The sequence below is a fragment of the Chrysochloris asiatica genome, unplaced genomic scaffold (assembly GCF_000296735.1).
Source record: "Chrysochloris asiatica unplaced genomic scaffold, ChrAsi1.0 scaffold00047, whole genome shotgun sequence".
NCBI lineage: Eukaryota > Metazoa > Chordata > Mammalia > Afrosoricida > Chrysochloridae > Chrysochloris > Chrysochloris asiatica.
In genome coordinates, this window is record NW_006408565.1 from 13,794,680 (window position 1) to 13,820,482 (window position 25,803).

Sequence of the window (25,803 nt, forward strand, 5' to 3'; positions counted from 1 at the left end):
TCTTATGGAGAAAATCAACTTCATCTTTCGATATCAGAAATTTGTGTGTATATATATTTGTTGTTGCTGTTAAGTGCCATTGAGTCGATTCCAACTCATAGCAACCCCTGTATAGGGTTTCCAAGGTGTGGCTGATGGGTTTGAACTAGCAACCTTGTGGTTAGCAGTCCAGTGGTTATCCTATAGCACCACACCAATATCCATATATATATATATACACACACACAATACACACACACACACACACACACACACATATATATGGGCGTCCAGGTATGGTGCTGTGGGATAATGTGTCAAATTGCAAAGTTGTTTGAACTGCAACGTCGGTGGTTCAAGCTCACCAGCTGCTCCTTGGAAACCCTATACAGGGTCGCTATGGGTCAGAACTGACTCGACGGCACTTCACAACAACAACATATTTTATATATATATATATATATATATATATATATATATATATATATATATATATATATAATAGCAGTGGTCTATCAATAACCACTTGTTTTGTTTTCATTGAAGCAGAATAATACTTAATGGTTAAGAGATGGATTCTGGGAAGTTTGTTCAAATCTTGGCTCTGCCGTTTTCTTACTGTGTGGCCTTAGGCCAGTCCCTTTAACTTTTCAGGACTCAGTTTCTTGATCTATAAAATGGGCTTGCATGTCTACTTCATATTAATACAAATATTAAATGGGATCATCTAGTATAATTTGCTTGGAGTCTTGGTGTGGCACTGTGGTATAATGTACTGAACTGCAAGGTTGGTTTAAACCATAAGTCGGCGGTTCAGATCCACCATCCACTTCTTGGAAATCCTACACAGGGTTGCTATGAGTTGGAACCTACTTGATGGTACTTAACAACAACAACATTATCATTTGCTTGGTGCAGTTCCTGCCACACAAGAACTATACAAGAAATAGAGATTGGTAGGGCAGTATTTGGACAAGTCATTTTACCTCTGGTGCCTTAATTGTTAAATGGAATTAAATACTTGCCCTGCAGCATTATTATAAGAAGCAAATCAGTTAACGTACAAAATATGAATTGTACATAAGGTATAAATGTTATATCATATTTCAAAATATTTTTGGCCTCAGAATACTTCATTTTCAATTTTTTTTCTTTTATAATCTCTACAAAGAATATTTTTATGACTATTAAGATTCTATTCCCCTTCTCTGATGGAGTCATTCAGTTATGTTCAAAGCAATATTGATCTAGTCCGCATGCCCACATTGTTGTTAAGTGCTATCGAATCACTTCCGACTCAGAGCAACCCTGTATAGCAGGGTTGGGGAATGTCCAGTATACAGGCTCTGTGAGGCCCTGAAATCATTTGGTCTGGCCCTGCCAAGGCAACTGCAGTTCCAGTCATCACATTCAAGCACGCGAATTTTTAAGTTGAGAAGTTTGTATGGCCTGCGAATGGTGTTATAAAATCTAAATGGCCCTTGGAAGAAAAAAGGTTCCCCATCCTTGCCGTATAAGCTCTTCAAGGAGTGACTGCTGATGGGTTTGAACTGCCAACCTTGCAGTTAACATAGTAGTGTTCATCTTTCAGTACCACACCAGGATTCCACGTGATTTTAAATGTGCCAGTAGTCACATTTAAAAAGTAAAGAAGGCAGGTGGAATTAATTTTAACACTAGATTTTTTAATCTGATCAATAAAAATATGACCATTTCAACATCTAATCGATATATTGATTATTAATTTAATGTTTTACATGCTTTTCTTAATACGAAGTCTTCCTAATTCAGTATTGTATCCTACACACTTGCAGTACATTTTAATTGGGACCAGCTAGTGCTTGACAGCCACATGGAGTATTTTATTGAACAGTGTGGCTCTAGGTACTGCTTCCTTGGGGTCATTGTTGTTGTTAAGTTCTGTGGAGTCGATTCCAACCCATAGCGACCCTGTACAGGTTTCCAAGGAGCAGCTGGTGAACTTGAACCACAGACGTTACAGTTCAAACGACTTTGCAGTCTGACGCACGAGCCCACAGCGCCACTCTAGGACTCCCCCTAGGATCATAAAAATCCTGAAATGATGACAGACCACTTTTCATGGGCAGTGTGCTGCTGGTCTATGTGTTATTTCTTCATCATCTTATGCAACACTCGCATATGAAAAGGTGGATGATCTTATTTCCAGTTGCGGAAGAGAAGGTAAATCTCAAAGAGGGAAGGGGAATTGTTCAAAGTGACCCAGTTTGAAGGCACCATTTGCACAGGTACCACCCATGAACACAGGTGGATGACTGAGGCGAAAAGCTGGGGCATGATGGGAATCACGTGTTCCAACTCTTGGTGAATTCTGTGGCTAGTCTGTGCCAGCCTTCCTGAATGTAGATTCCAGTGGAGAACCCAGACAAGAACCTGGAAACAGGCAAAATGATTACAAACTGTCATGGGCTGTGAGGGAGACAAACAGATGCTGTAGATAGGGAACCTTGAGGGAGAGGGGTGTGGCAGTACCTTGTCCCCTAGAGAAGTCTCTGGGCTTGAGACTTAAGGATGCAAGGTACCAGAGTAGGAGGGCAGAGGATAGCAAAGTCCATGGGGAATTTTAAGAAGGCCAAATGGCTAGAGTCATGTGAGCTAGGAGGAGAGGGGGAAAAGTGAAGCGGGGCAGGTCGCCAGGAAGCTTTGCTAAAGGCCACTATGAGTTAAAATGGACTCTACTCAATGACACATAACAACAACAGAAACAATGCATACTCATCATAAAACAGAATAACATAGAACTGTATGAATTAGAAGGAATCCTGGTGTGGCACTGTAGGATAAGCACTGAACTGCTCACTGTAAAGTCAGCAGTTCAAACCCATCAGCTGCTCCTTGGAAACCCTATTCAGGGTCACTATGAGTCAGAACTGACTCGCAACAACAACAACATAAATCAGAAAGTGGAAGTCCCTCATCATGCGAGTCCCCAAAGCAATCCATCATTAGAAACCAGGCAATTTCTTCCATATTCTTTTCCTCCCTCCAGAATTAGGATTATGTACCGCATGAGGCGTCCATGTCTCACTTAACTCTGTCTTGTACTTCCTCCCATGGCAATACGAGAAATCTACTTCACTGGTTGTTTTAAACCCCGCAACAAGAACTGAATGTTTTTTTAGTCTAATAGGAAAAATCTGGCAGTCTCTCTCTCTCTCTCTCATACACACACACACACACACACACACACACACACACACACACAGTGTACACAAAAATGCTCCCCCTTTTCAGTTGCTTTTCTGTCTGGGCCAGGAATGAAGCTGAAGTACTGTTTTGTCTACAGCAGGCTTTTTTTTCAAACCAGGAGAACAATGGTTGAGTCAACTGGTGAGGAGTAGAACTGAGATAATCCTGTTAGCCACACCATGCATTGAGGTTTGCTTGGTCTTTCTTTCCTTTTGCTAACCAGGAGCCCTCCCCACCTCTCTGTTTGAATCCTTTTCCTTGGTACCGTGTTATTATCTGCTCTCAGCGACCTGGCCCCTCTCCTTTCGTCCAGTAATTAGCCTGCTCCATCTGATCTTTTTGTTTCTCTTCTCTGCATGCAGTCTCGCCATTAGGACCCTGGGAAAATCGAAATTCCTCCGCCTTTGTAAACATTGAATCAAAATGCCATCTGCATGTCTTGAGAACCACTTTTTTTTTTTTTTTTTTTTTGGACCAAGGAGTATCACAGAAAAATCAAACCATCCTGGCCCCAGCACATAGTTTCACTCATTTAGTAAATATTCCCAGGTACAATTTTTATTACTGCTTTTATCTACCTCATACAGGGAACTGCCTGCAAATTGGCATCTAAAATATTTATGATTCATTTGTGATGGATGAATGAGCTTGGGGTTCTTAGTTTTGCTTGTATTTTTAGATTTCTGAACACATGGCACATTCTCAAATATAGAGTGCGGATTTGCCAAATTCTGTATTTCTGGTCAGTCCAGAAAAGTCAAGACAGAGAGTGCTTACAAATCTGATCATAATCTTAAATTATACAATTCTCGTGTCTGCCTTTATAGGAGGATTGTTTGAGCAGTGAGGAATGCACTTTAGAGACCAGGGTAAGAGTGGGTAGGAGTCAGTGTCCTGAAAAGAATCATTGTCATGACCTTTGTTAGTTGCTGTTGAGTTGATTCCAGCTCATGGTGACCCCGGTGCTGCAGAGTAGAGCGGCTCCCTAGGATCTGCAAGGCTGTGATCTTTGGAAGCAGTTTGCCAGGACTGTCTTCTGACAGTACGTACTGCTGAGTGTGTTCAAACCACTAACCTTTTGACAAAGCAAACCAATTGTTCCATTCAGGGAAGCCCTGAAAAGAATTCTAGGCATAGAACAAAGCAATGAAAATAATTTGTGTAGCATTACAGACTTTCCCAACATGCTTTCCTATAAAGTATTTCCATTGCCTATCCCCCACCTTTAGTGGTTCTTTGTGACAAGTAGAGTAGGGCTTCTCTGATTGGTTTTACAGCTGAGAAAACTCAAGTTCAGAGAGATTAAACAACTTGCACAGGAGCACACAGCCTGTGTGTGACAGAAGTAAGCCTAGAAGCTGAGTCTTCAAAATCAAAATGTCATCTGCATGTCTTGAGAAAAATTTTTTCCTTTCCACTATTCCACTGTCCCTGCACCATGTTGGGTCAATAGACATTGGCTGTTGATTACCAATTCCTTGACCTTCTGAGCTGGGACAACTGTGCAGGCACAGGTAGTGTGACTGTCACTCTCCGAGGACAGGTTAAAATTTGTGTTGTTTCTCTACCCTTTTTGCCCCCCAAATTCACCACTTGTCCAGGAATGATGACAAAGACAGGGAAGATATTGAACATACTGTGGATATTTTCTCTCCCAGGCCTCTATCTCCTCCTGCAAGCAGAGAAACAACGTTTGTGCCCGAGCCGGGTTCATGTCAAAGACCCAAAGAGGAGTTTTCACGATTAATGAAACAGGACCTGCTCCAGGTAAGCAGCTGGCGTGGCCTGGCATGGGCTCAGGAGTTCATGCACCAGTTTGGTTGGCAAGGCACCCATTCCTTCTTAGGGAGTCTTTCTCTCGCTCTCTCTTTTTAAAAAAATCCTTGTTATTGTGAATTGAGTGAAGGTCCATGGGACACATTACCAGTTCTACATTCAACAAGTCCCACACTTTATTTTATGTCACTGATTGCAGCCCCTTCAGTGTACCACCATGGATCCCACTTTCTCCCTGTTTTCTTGATTCCTTTTCTCTTTCCCTCCCAAGGTCTCTGTGCCCTGTTTTTGGGCAAATGTTGCCCTCTCTCTCTCGAATGGTTGGCTCTCCTATGGTGTGTGTATCCCATTAGCATTGTTGTTTCCCTCATATATACGGATCCATTGCTTGGCTATGGGGATGAGTTCAGTTCCAGACCTGAAGGCTGACCAAGAGCTGTACTCTCGGGGTTCCACCAGCCTCTATATAACCAGTCAGCCTGGTGTTTACTATGATTTTGAGTTTTGTTCCACATTTTTCTCCCACTCTATCCAGGTCCTTCGAATGTGATCCCTTTCAGAGCAGTTAGTAGTGGGAGCTAGGTACCGTCTAGTTCTGGTCTCAGGATCATGGAGGCTGATGTTCATGTGACCCATCAAACTACCGGACTTAGTGCTTCCAAGTATCTTCAGTTCTCATCACTCCTCTTCCCTCTGTACTGGGAGAAATAACCACAGCTGCACCTCACATGGCTGGCTGCTCATGAGTTTTGAAGACCCCACCAAAGCAGAATGCAAAACACTGTCTCTGTAGACTATGTCTTGCCAATTGATCATAGTGTTCCCCAAGAGCATGGTCCTGAGACCCAGACCCTGTATTAGGGAGTCTCCTTTGAAGGAATTAGACTTTGGGGGAGTAGGGGCAGAGGCAGGTAATAAACAAAGAGGAGCCTACTTCAGGGAAGAGGGCTGGCAGGGATCTGGAAATGGTCCCTCAAACAGGGGACCTTTCATTGTGATCCTCTTACTTAACCTGACATACCTGCTCTGGGCAACCAATCACCTCTGAGGTGAACAAACACACATACCCCAAGCGTCTGGACAGGCCACAGTGGGGTGGAGAGATGACAGTCTGTCCAGATAGTGACAGTACAGTATTCCTCGTCTAGGTCCAGAGTGACTACATCATCTCCTCATAAAACGATGAGCACTGCTCCATTTACCCGGCTAAGTGTTCTCCATGCAGTCCCCGCCTGCCTGTTCTCACAGGCTGTGATGAGGACATCAAGGCTCAGAGAGTTGAAGCAACTTGCCCGGCGTCACACAGCTAGTAAACAGCAGACCTAAGCCCTGAGGTGTTTGGCTGAAGAGCCTGCCCACCCCCACCCCCATTGTTCCATGGTGCCTTTGGAAACCCCCAGGTGTCAGGAATACCTACGAGTATGCCTCCAAACCTTTCCCCCAACTGGCCATGGGAACCTCCTCCTTCCCCTGCCAGCCCGAGTGGACACTTCCAATGAAGTCTGCTGGGGACCTGGTGTGGTGCTGTGGGCTAATGCGCTGGACTGCAAAGTCATTTGAACCACAAGGTCGGTGGTTCAAGATCACCAGCAGCTCCTTGGAAACCCTATACAGGGTTGCAATGGATCGGAAAGAACTCGACAGCACTTAACAACAACATAAAGCAAAGCAAAACCCCACCCAACACAGCTTCTGTGGAGTCCATTTCACCCCACATGTTGCTTGCAAAGCAGAACTGTGCTCCGTAGAGTCTTCAAGGCTCAGACCTTTTAGGGTCGAACCACCACCTTCTGATTAGTAATCCAGTGCTTAATCATTTGCACTACCCAGGGACTCCCCCCTGCTATGTTAGACCTTTCCAAGTGGGGGAAGACTCTCCCCCATCCCACAGGAGCTGAGATGAGTAGGAGTGGAGGGTTTGCTCTAGTAATTTCGCCTCTTGCAGGGGGCGGCGTGGATCTAATTGCAGCACCCCTCAGATTTCAGCAAATCCAGATTAAAGCTGAGAAGATCAAGCTGAAGCTGGATAACAAAACCAACCCTAATTAGGAGGCTCAGGCCCGCTTCAAGCTCCTCTGCTTGCATCATCCAGTGTGCAAACGCCACCTTGTTTGTTTATACAGGAGACAAAGACAGTATCCCTGGGCCTGGCCAGAGTCCCCCGCGGTGAGCCCTGGAATGTGGCACCCACACGGCCACATGCATCTGCTTCTGGGGGGGTGTCCCTGGCCCCCTTCTGATACAGCGTAGGAGGGGGGATGTGACGACTAGCATCTGTTAAGCCTCTACTGTGTACTAGGAAAGGAGCCCTGGGGGCTCAGTGGGCTAAACATTGGACTGCTAACTGCAAGGTATACAGTTCAAACCCACAAGCTGCTCAGCAGGAGAAAGATGAGGCAGTCTGCTCCCATAAAGATTTCCAGCCTCTGAGACCCTATGGGGGCACCCTGCCGGGTCACTATGAGTTGGAATCAACTTGACAACAGTGGGGGTTGTGCTGGAACCTTTACTTTCTTTGTCTCATTGAACACACTCAAAATCCCACGGAGCATGCGCTTGGCACTCAATTAAACACTCAGATACTGTGAGCTGTTATTATTTTATCTCCATTTTACAGATGAGAAAAAGTGATACACAGAAAGTAAGTCCTACTTACTTAGTTCCTGGACTTAGCTCCTGGCCCACAGAGTCCAAAGCTGGGTGCTCTTCAGAGACCTCTTCCCCCTACTTTTCCTGGGGAATCTGCCCCTGGAAGAAGCCTTGCACTCTCTGGAGTCCTTTCCACTCTCTGGAGAAGATAACAGTGCTTTCCACTAGCCTTCTATGGGGAGAAGTCCCGTGTGGAGCCGCCATTGGCAGCCCTTGGGTGTCTCTCCTTTTCCCCTTTCTGTCAGGGTCCCTGAAGGCTGTGTCCTGCACTCACCATCACACCTCCTCGAGGTGAATTTTCTTGTTTATGAGCCAAGCACAGATCTGGCCACCTCACAAATTCCCACTCTCTATTTGCCCTTCAAAACAGATGGTTAGAGCACAGAGTGATGACTATGTTAAACTGTCAGCATAAATATTGAATCCACACTATGAACACAACACAGAATCCAGTGACTCAGGAGAGACACACAGGAAATACTCCAGAATCTTCACTTTGGTTCTCTTGGGGCCATGGGACTGTGAATGACCTTTGCCCCCTTTGCTCTGCTTTTCAATATTTTCCAAATTTCATAGTGCTAGTAGAGTCCTAAGGAGCTCTGGTAGCGTAGTTGTTACGAGTCGTGCTGCCAACCTCAAGGTCAGCCGTTCGAAACTACAAGCGGTTCCGCGGGAGAAAGATGAGGCGATCTACTCCCGTAAAGATTTACAGCCTTGGAAACCCTGTGCAGGGTCGCTATGAGTTGGAACCGACTCCACGGTACTTAACAACGACAACAACAACAACAACAGTAGAGTCCTGGTGTGGCACTGTAGGATAAGCACTGGACCAAAAGGTCAGTTTGAACTGCCAGATCAGTGGTTCAAACCCACCAACTCAACGGCACTTAACAGCAACAAGAAAATGTTGCTTTAACCTTAAAATAAAAACAAAAACAAAAGCACAGAAACCCATGTGTTTTCCCATTTTACACAAGAGCTACATATCCTAGATCTTTTGAGAACAGATTTTTAACAAATTACGGTAAACCCATCATTCAAAGCAAGGTGGCGTGTAAACATTTTGATGTTTATCTCTTTATGTCAAAGCTATATGAGGGTATGTAAGTATGGCTGCAAAATTATAGAAACTTTTCTTTAAAATATCAGAATGTGAAGTGATTATTTCTCAACACACCCACCATCTAGGTCTAAACCCTTCGCGAGGCAGTGTTTCCACCTCTCTTGGTGTGGCACCATAGGATAAGCAATACACCTCAAGGTTTGACCAACAAGGCTGGCAGTTTGAACTCACCAGTTGCTCCTCAGAAACCCTATACAGGGTTGCTGTGAGTTGGAACCAACTTGAGGGCACTTAACAACAACAATAACCCTTCCCTGAAAAATTCAATGCTCTTTGATTTACACCATGTCAAAATGGCAACTTGGGCATCCTCAAGGGATTCAAATTGTGTTCCTTTTCAAGGTTCTATGAGTTTGGGGAACAAAAAAGAGTTCGAAGGGGCAAGATCAGAGTGGGGTGGATGGGGTAAGGTTTCCCAACAAAATTCTTATAGGGTAACCCTTGCTACCCTCAAAGAATGAGAGAGGTATATTGTGACCAAAAAAAAAAAAAAAAAAATTCTTTGGTCAAACTTTCCGGGCTTTTTTCTCAGCAGTGCAGTTTTCTTAAAATTTCTTCCCAATAAGCCCCTGTGATTGTATTATGTCCTTCAAGAAAATCTATCAATTACCTTTTTGGAATAACCCCCACAAAAGTCCCCATAACCTTCTGAACTGACCTCTCTGCCTTGAATGTAACTGGCCCAGGAGGTCCCCTCAGAAGCTACTGATTTGATTGGACTTTATTTTTGAAGACACTGATGAAACTGAAGCAAATGTTGCTGAGAGAACTGGTCTGCAGCCATCACCGATCACAGAGACGTATTGAAACATCTTTTGTTTGGAAGAAGCCCATGCATGAATGAACTGGAACCCTAATAGCAATGCTATCATAGCTATTGCTTTACATGGCCTCTTGGTGTGGTGTGTGGGTTAATGCACTGGACCACAAACATACCAGCTGCTCCTCGGAAACCCTATACAGGGTTGCTATGGGTCGGAACTGACTCGTTGGCACTTAACAACAACAGCATTGCTTTATATACATCTTTTTGCTGAAAGCTTTTCTGTTCTGCTTTAATGATTTATTTCGGAACAATGACAAGCCTGGTCAAAGTGTACAGACATCTTAGTGACTTTTGCTGGCAATTTTCCCTTCCAAACCCCTCCCACAATTTAGAAGTGAAATTGCTTCCCCACCCCCCTCCGCCCCAGCTCATGCTGTTAGTTTTTTCTTTGGTGCTTTGTGCACAGTTAAATCAATTTATTATGTCACAATTTCTGGAGACAGGGTCTTGTAGCATGGTGGGAGAAGCATTGGTTTCGGAGACTCCCTGTCTCCACATAGTTGTTGTTGTTATGTGTCGTGGAGTCGGTTCTGACTCATAGTGACCCTACACAGGGTTTCTGAGGCTGTGAAATCTTTACAGGAGCAGAAAGCCTCATCTTTCTCTGGCAGAACAGCTGGTAGTTTCGAACTGTTGACCTTGAGGTTAGCAGCCCGATTCATAACCACTACGCTACCAGAGCTCCTTATGTTGTTGTTGTTATGTGCCGTGGAGTCAGTTCCGACTCATAGCATCCCTGTACAGGGTTTCCGAGGCTGCAAATCTTTATGGTAGCAGAAAGCCTCATCTTTCTCCCGTGGAACAGCTGGTAGTTTTGAACTGCTGACCCTGAGGTTCACAGCCCGATTCGTAACCACTATGCTACCAGAGCTCCTTATAGTAGTTGTTTAATAAATACATGTTGATTGTATAGCATTTACTAAGCAACTACTATATGATAGGAACTTAGCATCATATTCAATTATTGCAATTAACCCTGTTATCCTTATTTTATAGAGAAGCAGTCTGGTCTTCAGTGAGGTCAAGAGACTTGTCTAAGTCCCTGGTGAGAAGGGTGTCCTTTGGCAAGTTCTTTACATCTTTGAGTCTCAGTTTCCTCGTGTGTAGCTTGCAGGTGCTAATGCACGCCTCTCTGGGTTGCTGTGGGGTTAAATGCTCATGCATGAGGCACAGGGTCTCTCAGTGGTACTATGTTAGTGTGTTCAGGCAGCCCTCGCATCTGACCATCCACAATTGATACGGCCTTCTAATTGTTACGTGTATTCTTAAGTGTAAAGTTCTGCTTCTCACGTATTTGAAAAGCGTTCCTGATTCAGTTCTCAACGTTCTGTCTGCTTTAGGACATTATAATGTCAACGAATCCCTTGTGAAGGAGTCGCCCAAGATATTAATATCTTCTTTTAAATCAAAAACTGACCGTGGATTCAAACCGATGTCAACAGGCCCAGGGCCCGGTTCTTACAACCCAAATGACTACACCAAAGTGCTGAAAAAGACTCTTTTCCCGTGAGTCCTGATCATTCTGATCTTTCTTCTGAAAGGTGATGCTGAGGAAGAGCCCCAGCACAAGCAGACAAGGCGGGGGTGGGGTGGGGGGTGTCACTGGTTGGAAGACAGTGCCAGGAGCCCTTGTGGACACATAGTTGTCACATATGCTCAAGAAATACATGCTGAATGCTAGGATTAATTGAGCAGCCACTATGTGGCATGAATTTGAAATCGTACTCAATGATCGTAGAAACTCCATTGTTATCTACTCTCATTTTATAGAAGAGGAAGTTGGGCTTCAGTGAGGCTGTGAGATTTACCTAAGTCCACACAGCTAGTCTGAGGTGCCAAGGGAGACAGGGCTCAGTACTGTCGGATCTTTCCACATTCTCCCCGAATTTCTCATGTCCTGGTACTGAAATGTTTCTATCTTTATATAAGAAAATTGTCACTGGGGTGGTAGGGCATAGAAAAGTAGTAAAATTCTCATAAGTTTTACATGGATAGGAGTCTTGGTGTGGCGCTGTAGGATAAACACTGGACTGCTGACCACAAGGTCGATGGTTCAAACCTATCAGCAGCTCCTCAGAAACCCTGATGGCACTTAACAACAACAGGGTTAAAAGCCAGACTTTGGAGTTGGTCAGATTTGAACGTCAGCTCTGCTGTGGACCTTGGGCACTGTATTAAAACTCTCCGAGCCTGCATACCCTCATCTGTATTGTTGTTGTTGTTGTTAAGTGCCGTCGAGTCGGTTCCAACCCATAGCGACCCTGTACAGGGTTTCCGAGGCTGTAAATCTTTACGAGAGCAGAACGCCTCATCTTTCTCCCACGGAGCAGCTGGTAGTTTCGAACTGCTGACCTTGCGGTTCATAGCCCAATTCGTAACCGGAGCTAAACTAGTTCATGTCTCATTGGGTTGCTTTCTGAATCTAAAATATATATCTGGAATGTAGAGGTGCAAAAGGTAACTAGATGTTGTTGTTAAGTGTCGTTAAGTCGGTTCCACTCATAGTGACCCTGTACAGGGTTTCTGAGGAGCTGCTGATGATGGTGAACCTGAACAGCCAATCTTGTGTTAACACAGACTTTAAAAGGGAATTTATGTTACCATCCTGATGTGTTGCTGTAGGATAAGCACTGGACCCCAAGGTCAATTTGAATCACAAGATCAGTGGTCAAACTCACCAGTTGCTCCTCAGAAACTCTATACAGCGTGGCTATGAGTCACACCTGACTCAACAGCACTTAACAGCAATGTTATTTTTACCGGAGAGGCTTAAAAACTCACAGTACCTACTTATTTTTCAAATAGTTAAGAAGGGCACCTTCTACAACTTCTAGCATTAGCTGTGTTTAAGGTCAGCCTAAGTTTAGAGACCATCTCCAGAATACATTTGACTCATTGAACACTAATGACCTAAGAGTGGACTAGTTGTGGCATGACATCAAGGACATCATACATGAAGAAGACAAAAGGTCATGAGGAAGACAGGAACGGGTGTGTGCCGCCTACTCTTCCTCGTCTCCCCTCTCCCAGCAGCTGCCTAGGGGACCATAGTAAGAAGCAAGGACCATGTTCTAACGCAAGCTGACAGCCCTTGGTTACCACAACCCTACCGGCTTCAGCTATAAAGATGAAACAGAGTTTAGGGATTTTATTGTTTGGCTTGAAGATCAGAAAATCAGACACTACAAGATTGGAGACAGGGAATTCAAGAAACATCCACAGCAGTGACTGACCCAAGTTTTTTGAAAAATGTCTTAGAGATGTTAGCTGTCTTTTCAAGATTCAAGATGGACAGGAAGCAATTGACTGGCTTCTTGGCAAGACTGCTAGACTTGAATATGGAGACAATGCTGAAAAATACAAGGATTCAGTACTCAATAATACAAAAATGCTGATAAGGCAACTAAAAATGCAGAGCCATTAATCAATTTGGATGTAAATAATCCTGGTTTTAGGGCGGCGTAATGGCTTTGGCAAACCTTCTTCAGATTCAATGTCATAATGATTACCTGGTAATGTTAAAGGCAATTCACATTTTGGTTCAGGAGCGCCTGGCACAAGATTCAGTTGCTAAAGCACATCAAACAAAAGAGGGCTTACCTGTTGCTTTAGACAAGCATCATCTTGGTTTGGAAACTGGAGATGCAGTTCTTAATTAAGCTGCTCAGACGCTGTGATTGCTGTACATAGAAGAGCTCAGAGAGCTACGGACAGGGACAGAAATGAAGGAAGTCCCAGTAGGTATTCCATCCATTATCGCAGATCCGAAGACAGACCACAGACTGGGAAAAGCTGGAAGATGAACATTTTAGAATTTAAGCATCTCATAGTACAGTTGGGGACTATGTACATTTCTGGCATGTGTTTAGAAATTTAATGTCACATTTTCAAGGGAGGACTCCCAGAAAATTGACTCTTCTAGAGATTTACCATCATTGCTTTTCTTTTCTTTTCTTTAATAAAGTTTGGGAAAGTAAAAAATAAAAGAAAAGACAAGAAAGAAAAAAAAGATCAAATTGGATGTCACAAGAAATGCTTAAACTTGCTCTTAAACGTAAAGTAGCTGAAGTGAATGGAAGATATAATGAAGCAAAAGAACAGAACAGAAGATTTCAAAGCATGGCTTAAGAAGATAAAATAATAACATGTGCAAAGACTAGGAGATAGGAAACCAAAAGGGAAGAAATCACTCGGCATTTATTAAGCTGAAAGAACTGAAGAAAAAATTTAAGTCTCAGGTTGCAATGTTGAAGGATTCTATGGACAAAATGGAGTCCATAGAAACAGAGTTCTGGTGTGGTGCTGCGGGTTAATGCACTGGACTGCAAGGTCTGCTTGAACTACAAGGTCGGCAGTTCAAGCTCACCAGCTACTCCTCGGCAACTTTGTACAGGATCTCTATGGGTTGGAACTGACTTAATGGCACTTCACAACAACAATGGGCAAAATATTGAAAGATGCAGGAAGCATTAAAAGAAGATGGAAGAAAGATATGGAGTCACTGTACCTGGAAGAACCGGTCACTGTTTAACTATTTCAAGAGATAGCATATGGTCAAGTACTAATGGTAATGAAGGAAGAAGTCCAAGTTGCACTGAAGGCATTGGTGAAAAACGAGAGTCCAGGAGACGATGGAATACCAATTGAGAGGTTTCAATGAAGAAAGTGCCGGAAGTGCTCACTTGTCTGTGCCAAGAAATTTGGAAGACTGCTAACTAGCCAACCGATTGGAAGAGATCAATATTTGTGCCCAATCCAAAGCAAGGTAATCCAACAGAATTTGGAAATTATCAAACAGTATCATTAAGATCACAAGTAAAATTTTACTGAAGATAATTCAAAACCAGTTACAGCAGTATATCCACCGGGAATTGCCAGAAATCAAACCAGATTCAGAAGAGGATGTGAAATAAGGGATATATTTCTGATACTAGATGAATCTTGGCTGAAAGCAGAGAATAGCAGAAAGATATTTACTTGTAGTTTTTTGGGCTACACAAAAGCATTCAACTGTGCGAATCACAATGACTTGTAAATAACATTGCGAAGAATGTGAATTTTAGACCACTTAATTATGTTCATGCAGAAATTGTACATAGATCAAGAGGCAGTCGTTCAAACAAAACAAGATTTAAAATCAGGAAAGGTGTGCATTAGGGTTGTATCCTTCACCATATTTATTCAATCTGTAGACTGAGCAAATAATCAAAGCATGTGGATTTATATGAAGAACACGGCATCAGGATTGGAGGAAGACTTATTAACATGATGTATAAATAGTACAACCTTTCTTGCTGAAAGTGAGGAAGACTTGAAGCATTTAATGATGGAGACCAAAGACTACCGTAACATAAAGAAAACAAAAATCCTCATCACTGGACCGACAAGCAACACTATGATAAACAAAGAAAATATTGAAGTTGTCAAGGATTTCATTTTAACTTGAGTCCACAATCAATGCTCATGGAAGCAGCAGTTGATAGATCAAACAATTGGATAAATCTTCTGCAAAAGACTGCTTCAAGTGTTAAAAAACAAAGCTATCACTTTGGGGAGTAAAGGGCACCTGATCCAAGCCATGGTATTTTCAGTGGACTCATATGCATGTGAAAGCTGAACAATGAATACTGGAAATGGAAGAATGAATGCCTTTGGATTATGGCATTGACAAAGAATATTGAATATACATACCATGGCCTGCCAGAAGAACGAACATATTTGTCTTGAAAGCAGTACAGCAGAATGTTCCTTTAAAACAAGGATAACAAGACTGGAGAAGGACATCATGCTTTGGGAAAGTAGGGGGTCAGCAAAAAAGAGAAAGACCCTTAATAAGATGGATTGCCACAGGACTGCAACAATGGCCTGAAACTCAGCAATGATTCTGAGGCTGGGGCCGTGTTTTGTTCTGTTGCGCATGGAGGCACTATGAGTTGGACTTGACTCAACAGCACTCAACAACATTAACAACAGTAAGATCAGCCCTGTCCCTATCTGAGCCCTCACTCCTGTGTAGTTGTCTCCAAGCAGGGTTGGTTGTTGAGAGGGCTGGGACTGAACGAGTAGACACCCTGGGTACTTCCAGAGTGGTCAGCCAGGTGTGGCCATAGCCACAATTGGAGGCTGCCAGCATTGGACATCATGTGGCCATCAGGATTGGACGGAATCTGCCAAGTCAAACTTCGGATCCACAGAAGGGATTCAGGAATCAGTTGATGTCCACTAGGTAAACACAATCTACCCTTCAATTCTTGGGTTCTGTAAGGCTGACCCTTCACAGGCTAGGAAACAGGAAAGGATATCACCAGGAATGAGATCTCTCCAGAAACCAGGGGCTTCCTATTTCTGGACCAGGAGGGAATGGCTAGAAGGATGGTTTTTGGAGCTAAGTAGGCCAGTGTATGAAGCCCAGCTCTGTCCCTTACAGGTTAGGTGACTTCTCTCTAAGCCTCAGTTTCCATGTTATTAAATGGGGATAAGAATCTAATCTCATATGGAAGGTTAAATGAGAAAGTACTTGAAAATAGCTATCACTATTATTATCACAGCTGTTATTACTCGTGGGCATAGTAATTCAAGAGTCCACCCTGAGTCTGGAAGCTTCTTCAAGAAAAGTAGTCAAATAGGACAGGAGGGGTGGAAAATACCTGGCTTTACCATTAGGCTTTTGGTCCAGTTTGGACCAGCGGTTTGAAATGATATTTCTACCTGTCGGTACACAGATGCTGTAGGGTTCTGGTTCTGTTCTCCAGGTTGTGGGTGCTCAAGTGAACAGAACACTATAGCTCTGACCAGGCTCACCTGGGTATAATCCCAGAACAAGGCAGAGGAGTGTGCAGGAAATGCTGGATCATGTGGGTGTCATGTCACAGGACCACACATGTCCCTAAGTACATTCTTACCAGTCGGGGTAGTGCAGTGGAGCTGCATGTCTAGGGCTGTCTGACAAGGCTGGGGAGCACTGCACACTGAGCCCCCCGCCCCAGTGCAGTGCACTGGCTTCTTAACGGCTCTGAGATGGTCTGCAGTCTTGGAGCCTGCTAAATCCAGTTCCTCCAAACTCCCGTTCACTTTGGTGAGGGAGTGAATAGAGCCTAGCTTCTACGGCAGGCTGTTTGTATTAACTTTCTCTGTGGCTTGGGGTTCTCAGCACGTCTCTGGACCTTCATTTCTCCATGTCTGGAAAGAGGGGCACTCCATGGCCCCAGGTTTGCCATGTCCCTCAGGAAAGCAGATGGGGGCAGTGAGTGGGGAGCCAGCCTGGGTCCTCAGAGGAGGTCCAGAGTAAATATATTCTGGCATGGCACTGTAGGATAAGCAGTGAACCACAAGGTTAGTTTGAACCGCAAGGTTGGTGATTCAAACCCACTACCCACTCTTTGAAACCCTACACAACCTTGTTATGGATCAGAATGGACTTGACAGCATTTAACAACAACATAGATATTTGATTTGACATGGAAAAAATGAAGCTGAGAACTCTATAATTGTATTTACAAAGCAGAAAGTTAAAACTGAAGGGTGCTTTGGGCTATTCTAAAAAAGCATCCATTAGTTTGTGTTGAAGTATGAAGTTGATGTAACATAAAGAAAAACACACAACTTCATATTGGTGTCTTGAGGGAGTCTGCGAACTCAGTCAACTGAAATTCAAGTGCTTCCTCTCCTAGAGGGGCTAGGGATCACATACTGGGGTCGTTTGACTACCAAGAGTGTCTACATGTGACTTCCACTGAGACTTTGAACACCTCGAGCCACACATACTGGTGTGGCGCTGTGAGCTAATGCACTGGACTGCAAAGTTCGTTTGAATTGCAAGGTCACCATTTCAAGTTCACCAGCTGCTCCTTGGAAACCCTATACAGGGTCAGAAACCACTCGACAGCACTGAACAGCAACAACGGGGCAGCATGGGGCAGAGGTAGGGCAACCCGAGAACCTTCCTGTTGTTTCTCTTTCTGAAGTCCACACAGTCCTGGCTGCCTGGCTTCACATACATGTGAAGTCTGCCTTTGTTGTCCTCAACTAGAATTGCTTGGTTTCCAGGTTCAAAATAGTATTCTGGCTCTGCTTCCTTTAGAAGTAAAAGGACACAGGGAGGTATGAATGTCCCTGGAACTAATTTCCACGTTACTGACCCAAAGTATCAAAGCACAGAGAGGTGATAGGATGGGTGATCTGACAGAACTCAGGAGGCTGGTGTTAGGGCCAGGATGGGTGTTACCTGGGGAGGCTGAAGAGGCACGTGGCCGGGTGGTTGTTGTTGGTGGGGGATAGCACAGCCAAACCTTCCACCTGAGGGGGAGGCGCTTAACCCCCAAGAACTCAAAACTATTATCATAATGTCCTTTGCAAGAGTAAACTAAGAATAGCTACATAATTCACCAGATCTGGCATATTGCAAGTTTTCAATAAATGGTGAAATTTGATGAGTAGCACAAATCGTTCACACACATCTACCAGCTGCTACTCAGAAACCCTATACAGGGTTGCTGTGGGTCAGAACCTACTTGACGGCACTTAACAACAACAACTGACCTAAAAGGACTCCTGGTGTGATGCTGTAGGATAAACACTGGACTGTGAACCATAAGGTCGGTGGTTCAAACCCACCAGCTGCTTCTTGGAAACCCTGTACAGGGTTGTTATGAGTGGGAATCAACTTGATTGCACTTAACAACAACAACGGTACTTAACAACAGCAACTGACCTAAAGGTTGGTGGTTTAAAACCCACCCAGAAGCACCTCAGAAGAAAGTCCTGGCAATCTGTTTCTATAAAGATCACAGCCAACTTCCTTTCCTATCCGGTCCCAACACTATGGCTCCTTCAAAGAAGGGTGGTGAGAAGAAGAAGGGTCGTTCTGCTATCAACGAAGTGGTGACCAGAGAGAACCCCATCAACATTTACAAGCCCATCCATGGAGTAGGCTTCAAGAAGCGTGCCCCTCGAGCACTCAAGGAGATTTGGAAATTTGCCATGAAGGAGATGGGAGCACCAGACATGCGCAATGACACCAGGCTCAACAAAGCTGTCTTGGCCAAAGGAATCAGGAACGTCCCGTGCAGTATCCAGGTGCAGTTGTCCAGAAAACGTAATGAGGATGAAGATTCACCAAACAAACTCTATACACTGGTGACATATGTGCCTGTCACCGCTTTCAAGAACCTACAGACAGTCAATGTGGATGAAAACTAACAGTTTATGATCAAGTAAATTTATAAATCTGCCTTCAAAAAAAAAAAAAGATTACAGCCAAGAAAACCCTCGGGAGCAGTTCTGCTCTGTAATACATGGAGTTGCCAGGAGTTGGAATCAACTTGAAGGCAGTAAGCTTGGTTTTTGCCTTTGGTATATGGGATCGCGAATGTTTTTTTATTGACATGATATAAAAGGTGATGTTTCTGGAGTGGTTCCTGTAGGACAGGTGCCCGGCTGAGGCCTGGGATGTGTTGGCACCAGCACATCAGGACCGTTTGCTGAAGAACATGTTGAGGGTGTTTCTGCACCATGGCCACCTCGCTGAGAGGATTCATCAGCCCCAGTGTCTTAGAAAACAAGTGAAGTGCCAGCCACTGTTTCACTTCTTGAGGTCTTTCGGATCCATCAAAACGGTGACTCAGTATTGAGTCAGGAGAAGGGTTTCTGGGGATCAAAATAGTTCCTCCTTGGGGCTGCCTCCCAATTCACGCTTGCCAGCATGAGGCGAACCACCCAGCAGCACCTTTCTAACCCTGGCTCTACTTCCTGGAGTTTTTAAGCCATTGGTTTTGCACAGACACGCCACCCTGTCAGAGCCAGAGCTGAAGAATCTAGCCCTGTTGGCCCCACTCCAATTTGGGTAATTACATTGGACCCACCTAAGGTTCCCCTGGGATTTTCAATTAGATATGGGATGCTTCTTCCCGAGGGCCTGTAATCTGTGACCCGCTACTGTTAAACAGATACTGCATTCCACCCAGTGGCAACCGGCTGCCCTTTAATGATGAAGAAAAAATTGCCCCTTTCTCCCATCCGACCCTGGGAATCCCTGAGGCAGAGTGGGTCTGTGCCTGGGAGTGTCCCGAGGGTCTCGGATGCCTTTTCAGAGTGACCTACAGAGGCCTTTCAGACAGTACTTTGCAAACAGCTCACAATTGGAAGCTGCAAACACACTTAATCCCGTTGTGGCCAACCCAGAGCCTTTGATAGATGTGTTCTTTCCACAGGGCAGGACCAGGTGCTTTGGTAACTGAGCTGTGAGGCTCATAAAAGCCCGGTCAGCTTGCATTCTGGGCTGCGCTGGGCTTGGTCTGGCCCAGCCTTGGTGATTCACCCTGCCCCTTCCCCCCAGACATGGTGGCACCAGCCCTGAGTGGTGATAGGCTGTCAGGTGGGGGTCAGGATGTTGGGACTCACTTACCTGTCTGTCATTAGTTCAGCAAATGTCTCCTAAGTTCATCCCTATGTTCCTAGGACAGGGCTAGAGTCCTCAGAGATGAGTAAAGCCAGTCCCCTTCCTGGAAGAGGAGGTAGGCAGGCACACTGCATGGAAGATCTGATATGTCATGTGCAGAAAAAAGAACAGCCCTAGTCAGAATGTATCAGAAGCCCAGATGTGCTGAGCTCTGAGCTTCTTAAGAGATCATCATGCTGTTATTTTTAATTCACAGAAGAAGTGCCTAAACGTGGTAGTGGAGCTGGGGTTCTAATTCAGTTCTTATGGACTGCAAAACCCATGCTCTGTCAAGTCACAAAAGGGCACCACCTAACTCAGTCAGGCTTATGGAGGAAGAAGAGGGTGACTAGAGAAGCCTTCCTGGAGGAAGTAAAGGATGGATAAGACTTGGCAGAGAAAGGAGGTGTTCCTGGCAGCAGGAACATCATGGACCAAAACATGGAGTTGACTGGTTCTGGAAGGCAAAATGGGAGCATGGGAGATGAGGCTTTTGCTCTTGCTGCTTCTTCTGGTGGCAATGCCCTTTCCCCCCTTTTCTGCTTGCAGAATTCCTGTTCTCCTTTCAGGGAAAATGTTACCTGTTTCAGGATAGATTTCTGGGTTCACCTGTTGGAATTAATCTTTTTTGAGAGGGAATGTTGGGAGGGAGCTGACCTCTCAATGCATGGAATTTTTAGTTATTCTACTGTATCAAGTCTTCTAAAAAATCACACTAGTGCCTGACAGTTAATCTTCACAACCACTGAGGCTGGCAGTATTATTAACCGCCCTTGGAAGATGAAGAGATGGAGGCTTATGGAGGTTGAGACTATTCTAAAGACACACAGCTACTGACCGGGGAAGCAGGGATTCAAACCCAAGTTTGACCTCAAAGTCTGTGCTTTTGTCCACTTGATAACTGCATTGGGTTGTCACTAGTAGGGGACTCATCCTCCCCTTGCAAGTCTTTGGGACATTCTGCCCAGAACAGTCAGAACTCCGTTGGGTGCCTCGCACAGGGTGGCACACTGAAGACCCATAGAGCCAGGCTGAAGGTACTCAGCTCCCCTGGCTGTTTTGATGGAATGGAGGATGAGGATCTAACTCATTCTCACCAAGAGCATTGGTGAGATGCTGACTCAGTCTGCTTCAATATCCTATAGCTGTTTCTGCTTAGGGAGGGAGCTACCTCATAGTCTTCTCAAAAGATAGGATGGGAATCTCTGATTTGGGGGTGACTCAGACTTCCAGGGCTGAAAGAGGTGACCTCATCCAATGGCTGGCTCATTCCAGCTCAAGTTTCCAGGAATCAACCCTGTCTTGATGGTGCCAGTCACACACTCAGCAGATTTCTGGGGGTGCTTTGAAAGGGGAGCCACAAGCCAGAACAAGGAGAAGTCAGCTTTGATTTAGAATGTGGAGAGGTTGTTGCTCACACACTATAACTAGTTCTCCCATGCAGATTGGAGAGCAAGCAAGGTGGCAACCTTCCTTTCTTTTTCCTGTGGCTCCTTGCTTCTAAAGCCAGTTCATCCGGTCACAAAAAGGGAGCCTCAAGGATGTTCATGCTCTCTGGGGCTTCCTCAGGGTGGTGCTGGTGTGAGTGGTCCCCAAAACTCCCATTCCTGAGACTCAGCTGTTCCTCTATAACTGAGCGCCAATGGTGGTACTGCTGCAGGAATACTAAAAATGATGGTTTTTATTGAGCACCTACTGTGTGCTGGCACTAGGCCAAGGGTTTATATAACTTTCTCTATCATATCTTCCTTATAAAGGACTAGGTGCAATTATTCCTACTGCTGACACTGACACTGAGGTACAGCGAGGTCAGAGACTTTGTCTAAGGTCGCTGTCAGTAAGCGGCGTGACAGGAATTCAGACTCAGATCAGCATGACTACAGAACTCACTTCCCTCAGCCACAGGGAAATTGCTAGGCACCAGGAGACTTGAGTTCTAGTAGATGCATTATCACCAACTTGCTGTGTGACTATGGTGAATTTTCTCTCTCTAGGCATCAATTTCTTTGGCAAAATAAAGAGGTAGGATGAGACAGCTCTAGTCCTTTCCAGCTCTCTGGGTTTAAGACTGCCTCTGCCTTCAGAAGTATTGTCCAAAGAGCAGCAGAGAGTCCCAGTGGCCAGGAATCCCAGGCTCCTCTCTGATTGGATGGTTGGCTCCTAGGTGGGGTGAAGTTCCCTTGGCTATTCAGAGCTCTGAGTCCTACCCTTCCTTTTAGTGAGAGGCCTTAGAGGACATGGCAGGTGTGAGGGAGATGCAGGCAACCCTTCTACTGCAAGTCCCAAGAGTAGCATGACTCCCACAGCAATCCCAGAATCCCCTGGGCTAACCCAAGGAAACCTTTGGACCAACAAAATGCCTTACCAACAAAAGGTCACAGCTCAGAGGGATCTCAGGTCATCTTGTCCACCCCCTACCTTTTTTCCATTCCCTTTGTTTGATTGTTTTTTGGGGGTGGGATGTACACAAAAACACTCAGGAACATATAATAATTTAAACAACTAAAGGGCACATTCTTCAAGCCTACCTCCTGGCTGCCAGCACACAGCCCTTCTCTTTCCATGAGTCTAGAGACCTCAGCTGCTCCTTGTCACCATATCCTCATCCACCCCCTACCTTTTACAGATGGGGAAACTGAGGTCCAGAGTGAAAGTGTGACTTAGCTAGGGCTTGAATACAAGTTCTATTCATTTATCCTTATATTCATTCTCTCAGTACTGGAGATAAAAACAGGCTTCCTGCCTGAAGGAAAGGGAGACAGACCTGAAAACAGTTACCATTTATGAATGTAACACGGAGGGCTGCTGATTTCCAGCCCAGAGGTTTTCCACTCTGGCTTCCTGCCTTGCCAGGAGGGTTGGGTTTTTTTTTTTTTTTTAAGTAGAATTCTGGAACTTCAGAACTTGAGATGGCAAATCCTTGAAGTATGGGCTGCCTCCTCCTCTTCTTTGACCCATGACAGACATCACAAGTGGCTCACCAATGCCTCTTCCCGTTGAGCCTTGTGTGAGGCCGTAGAGCTCCAGCCAGGCACTACCAATGGATCAGAGCTGGCATGAGATGAATGCTGTCTGCCATTCCTGATCAACTCAACGCAACAGCGGCAGCATCTATAACAAGAGCTCTCACTATGTACCAAGCCCTGCCCTCAGTACTGTGATTTAGGTGCATCATATTGCAGCCCATCCTGATAACAAGCCATTGAAGTAGGTAGTGCTATAATGCCCTTGCGCAGACAAGGAAACTGAAGCAGCGAACCCAGAGGTCTCCAGCTTACTAGCAGTGTCGAGACTAGACTTAGAACTGTCCACATCTTGACTATGTTATAAAAACTGGCATTTCCTCAATAGACTGCTTTAGTGATGTCACATTTTGTCTTTTTTGAAGGAAAAACCCTATCCTGAACTTCTCAGCCCAGCCTTTGCCTCTCCCGCCCAAGCCACCGTTCCCAGGCCCTGGTCAGTATGACATCGTGGATTATGAAGGACCCCCCAAACATTTCATCTCAAGTGCATCATTTGTGTCCAACACCGGACGGTGGACTGTGGATCCGTCCCAGCCAGGACTACCCGGTCCAGGTCAGATGTTTGTCTTAAATGACTGTAAAATCCAAATCTTCTGGAATTGTTTATCATTCCTGAGCCATCAAATGCCACTGTTTTATAGGCTGTTTGCTAAACCGGTCACTGAGGTTAAAGCAGATTGAGAAGAGTTATCAGTTCACATTCTCAGAGTACACTTATATTTAATTGAAAGGGCTTTTCTAGATGACCGAAACCAAAGATTCGTAACTGATGACCGTGAGCCATCAACAGACTCGAGGATGGGCTCCAGGGAGTCTGACCTAGAAATTACGTATATTGATTTGGAACATGCATACATTTTCTGGGGAGGAAAGGGGTCATAAGTTTTATCAAATTCTCAAAAAGGTTCATGTTCTTTTTGTTGTTGTTGTTGTAAAAATATAACAACAAAGATTTGCTAATTTGACATTTTTCAGATGTATAATTTACAGGTTCATTGATCTTAAAAGTGTTTACACTGCCCGTCTAGTCTGGCCAAACCATTGTACTGCTGGGGAAGTCCTGGAGAGCTGGCTGCTCACAGACCCACAGGGAGTTAGAGGCAGGGCAGAGGACCAGTCACAGTTCCCCTCGGCATACTGTTTGTGAAGAAATAGACCAGAGAAGGTTCAATGGAAGACTTCCTATAAGGCATCTAGTTGAACTTCCTCTTTACAGATGAACTTCAGCACTGACACGCTGTTACCTTTGGAATCTACTTAAGGGCTAACATCCTAAGGAGGTGATTCATCCTGATGGGTGGTCTCATAGCTCTCCAGAGAGTCCCTTAGCTCTTAAACATTCCCCAGCAATGTCCAGCCCTGGTGGCATTGAGGCCTGGTCGCTGTGCAGGTGGGCAGGTGGTAGTGAAGGAAGAAGGCAGAGCTGACATAGTTGCTGCTGTGTCCACTGAATTCAGCTCTCCACCCAGCCCTGAGGGTGCTCCTGCCCAGGGGAGACGGAGATGAATTAGACCTGGTCTTGCCCCCCACCCCCAGGCCTCAGTCTGTTCTCTCAACACACATGAAAGTAAAAGTAGATCATAGATAAGGAGGACCTCACTCTCAGAGCCGTGATCTTGGAAATGTAGTGATAATCACACCAACAAAGTTACAGAGGCTTGATCTTGGGGTATCTGTTTCACCCAGACAGAATCCAGTGTGGGTTGGTAAATGTACAATTGCTCCACATTTGTGGTGAGCTCCAGAAGGCCTGGGGCAGGCTGGAAATCCCTTGTTTAATCTACTTTAGCCCAGTACACTAAACTGGGAATTCCTTGTTTGACCCAGTTTAGCCCAGCACACTAGACTGGGAATCCCTTGTTTAATCTACTTTAGCCCAGTACACTAAACTGGGAATTCCTTGTTTGACCCTGTTTAGCCCAGTACACAAGGCTGGGCACCCTTGTTTGATCCTGTTTGGCTCGGTACACTAGGACATGGTTGTGGTTGCCTTCTCCATCTCCATGCCACGCCTGGGGCCAGGAGCCCAGCACACAGATGCTAGGCAGCTCCTGGTACTCTGCCTGCTAAGACCCAGGTGGTCTTCTCTGAGGGACCTCCTGGGCATACCCACATGTGGGCATCTGCCCCAATGGCACAGACACACTTGGACTCCCACCAGAAGCTTCAGGCACATGGACAGAAAAGCTGTTCACAGAAACTTCACTAAGCAAATTAGTGTCGACCTGGGAGACTCCAGTCTCCTGACAGCTCTGGTTCTGAAGGCTTGCCTTAGCCAATGAAGTGCCTGTGACCTTGACCCTCATGTGGATGATGTGGGGTCTGGAACAGGGGCCCTCCTGGTTCCTCCAGATGTGATGCAGAATGACAGGGAGACCAGGGACTCCAGCGACTGGCCTCTTCTCTCACTCTGCGTTCTCGCTCTCCTTGCAGCCACGTACAAGCCGGAATTCCCAGGCAAGCAATCGTTTCTCTACAATGAGGACAACAAATGGATCCCAGTACTGTAGTGCCCTCATACAAGCTCAGTGAGAACCCTGGCCTCCAGCCCGCCCTACTCAGCTTCCCCATGATGTTCATAAAGAGAATGCATGTGTCCTATCTAACTCCCGCCCGTCCATCCCAGCGTGGTGTTATAGCTGGGCTGCTGAGTCTGTCCTGCTCTCCAGTTGTCTCCTAGAGACTGGAGCCCACCCCCGCTGACTGTGGGACCTGCTGCGTGGGAGTGAGGACTGGGCAGAGCTTCCCTTGGCTAATTCTC

At 45.2% G+C, this 25,803-nt stretch overlaps 1 protein-coding gene and 1 pseudogene across 1 annotated transcript in view; both read left to right on the forward strand.

Moving 5' to 3' along the window:
• Positions 1-25,552, forward strand: part of STPG1 (sperm-tail PG-rich repeat containing 1) — a 47,047-nt gene extending 21,495 nt beyond the window's left edge. Inside the window, exons 5-8 of the mRNA XM_006862396.1 lie at positions 4,866-4,974; positions 10,922-11,087; positions 23,405-23,595; positions 25,476-25,552. Coding sequence (XP_006862458.1) covers positions 4,866-4,974; positions 10,922-11,087; positions 23,405-23,595; positions 25,476-25,552 — 543 coding nt within the window. The remainder of the gene's footprint in view (positions 1-4,865; positions 4,975-10,921; positions 11,088-23,404; positions 23,596-25,475) is intronic.
• On the forward strand, positions 12,648-13,384 carry LOC102821010 (annotated as a pseudogene).
• Positions 25,553-25,803: the final 251 nt, after the last annotated feature.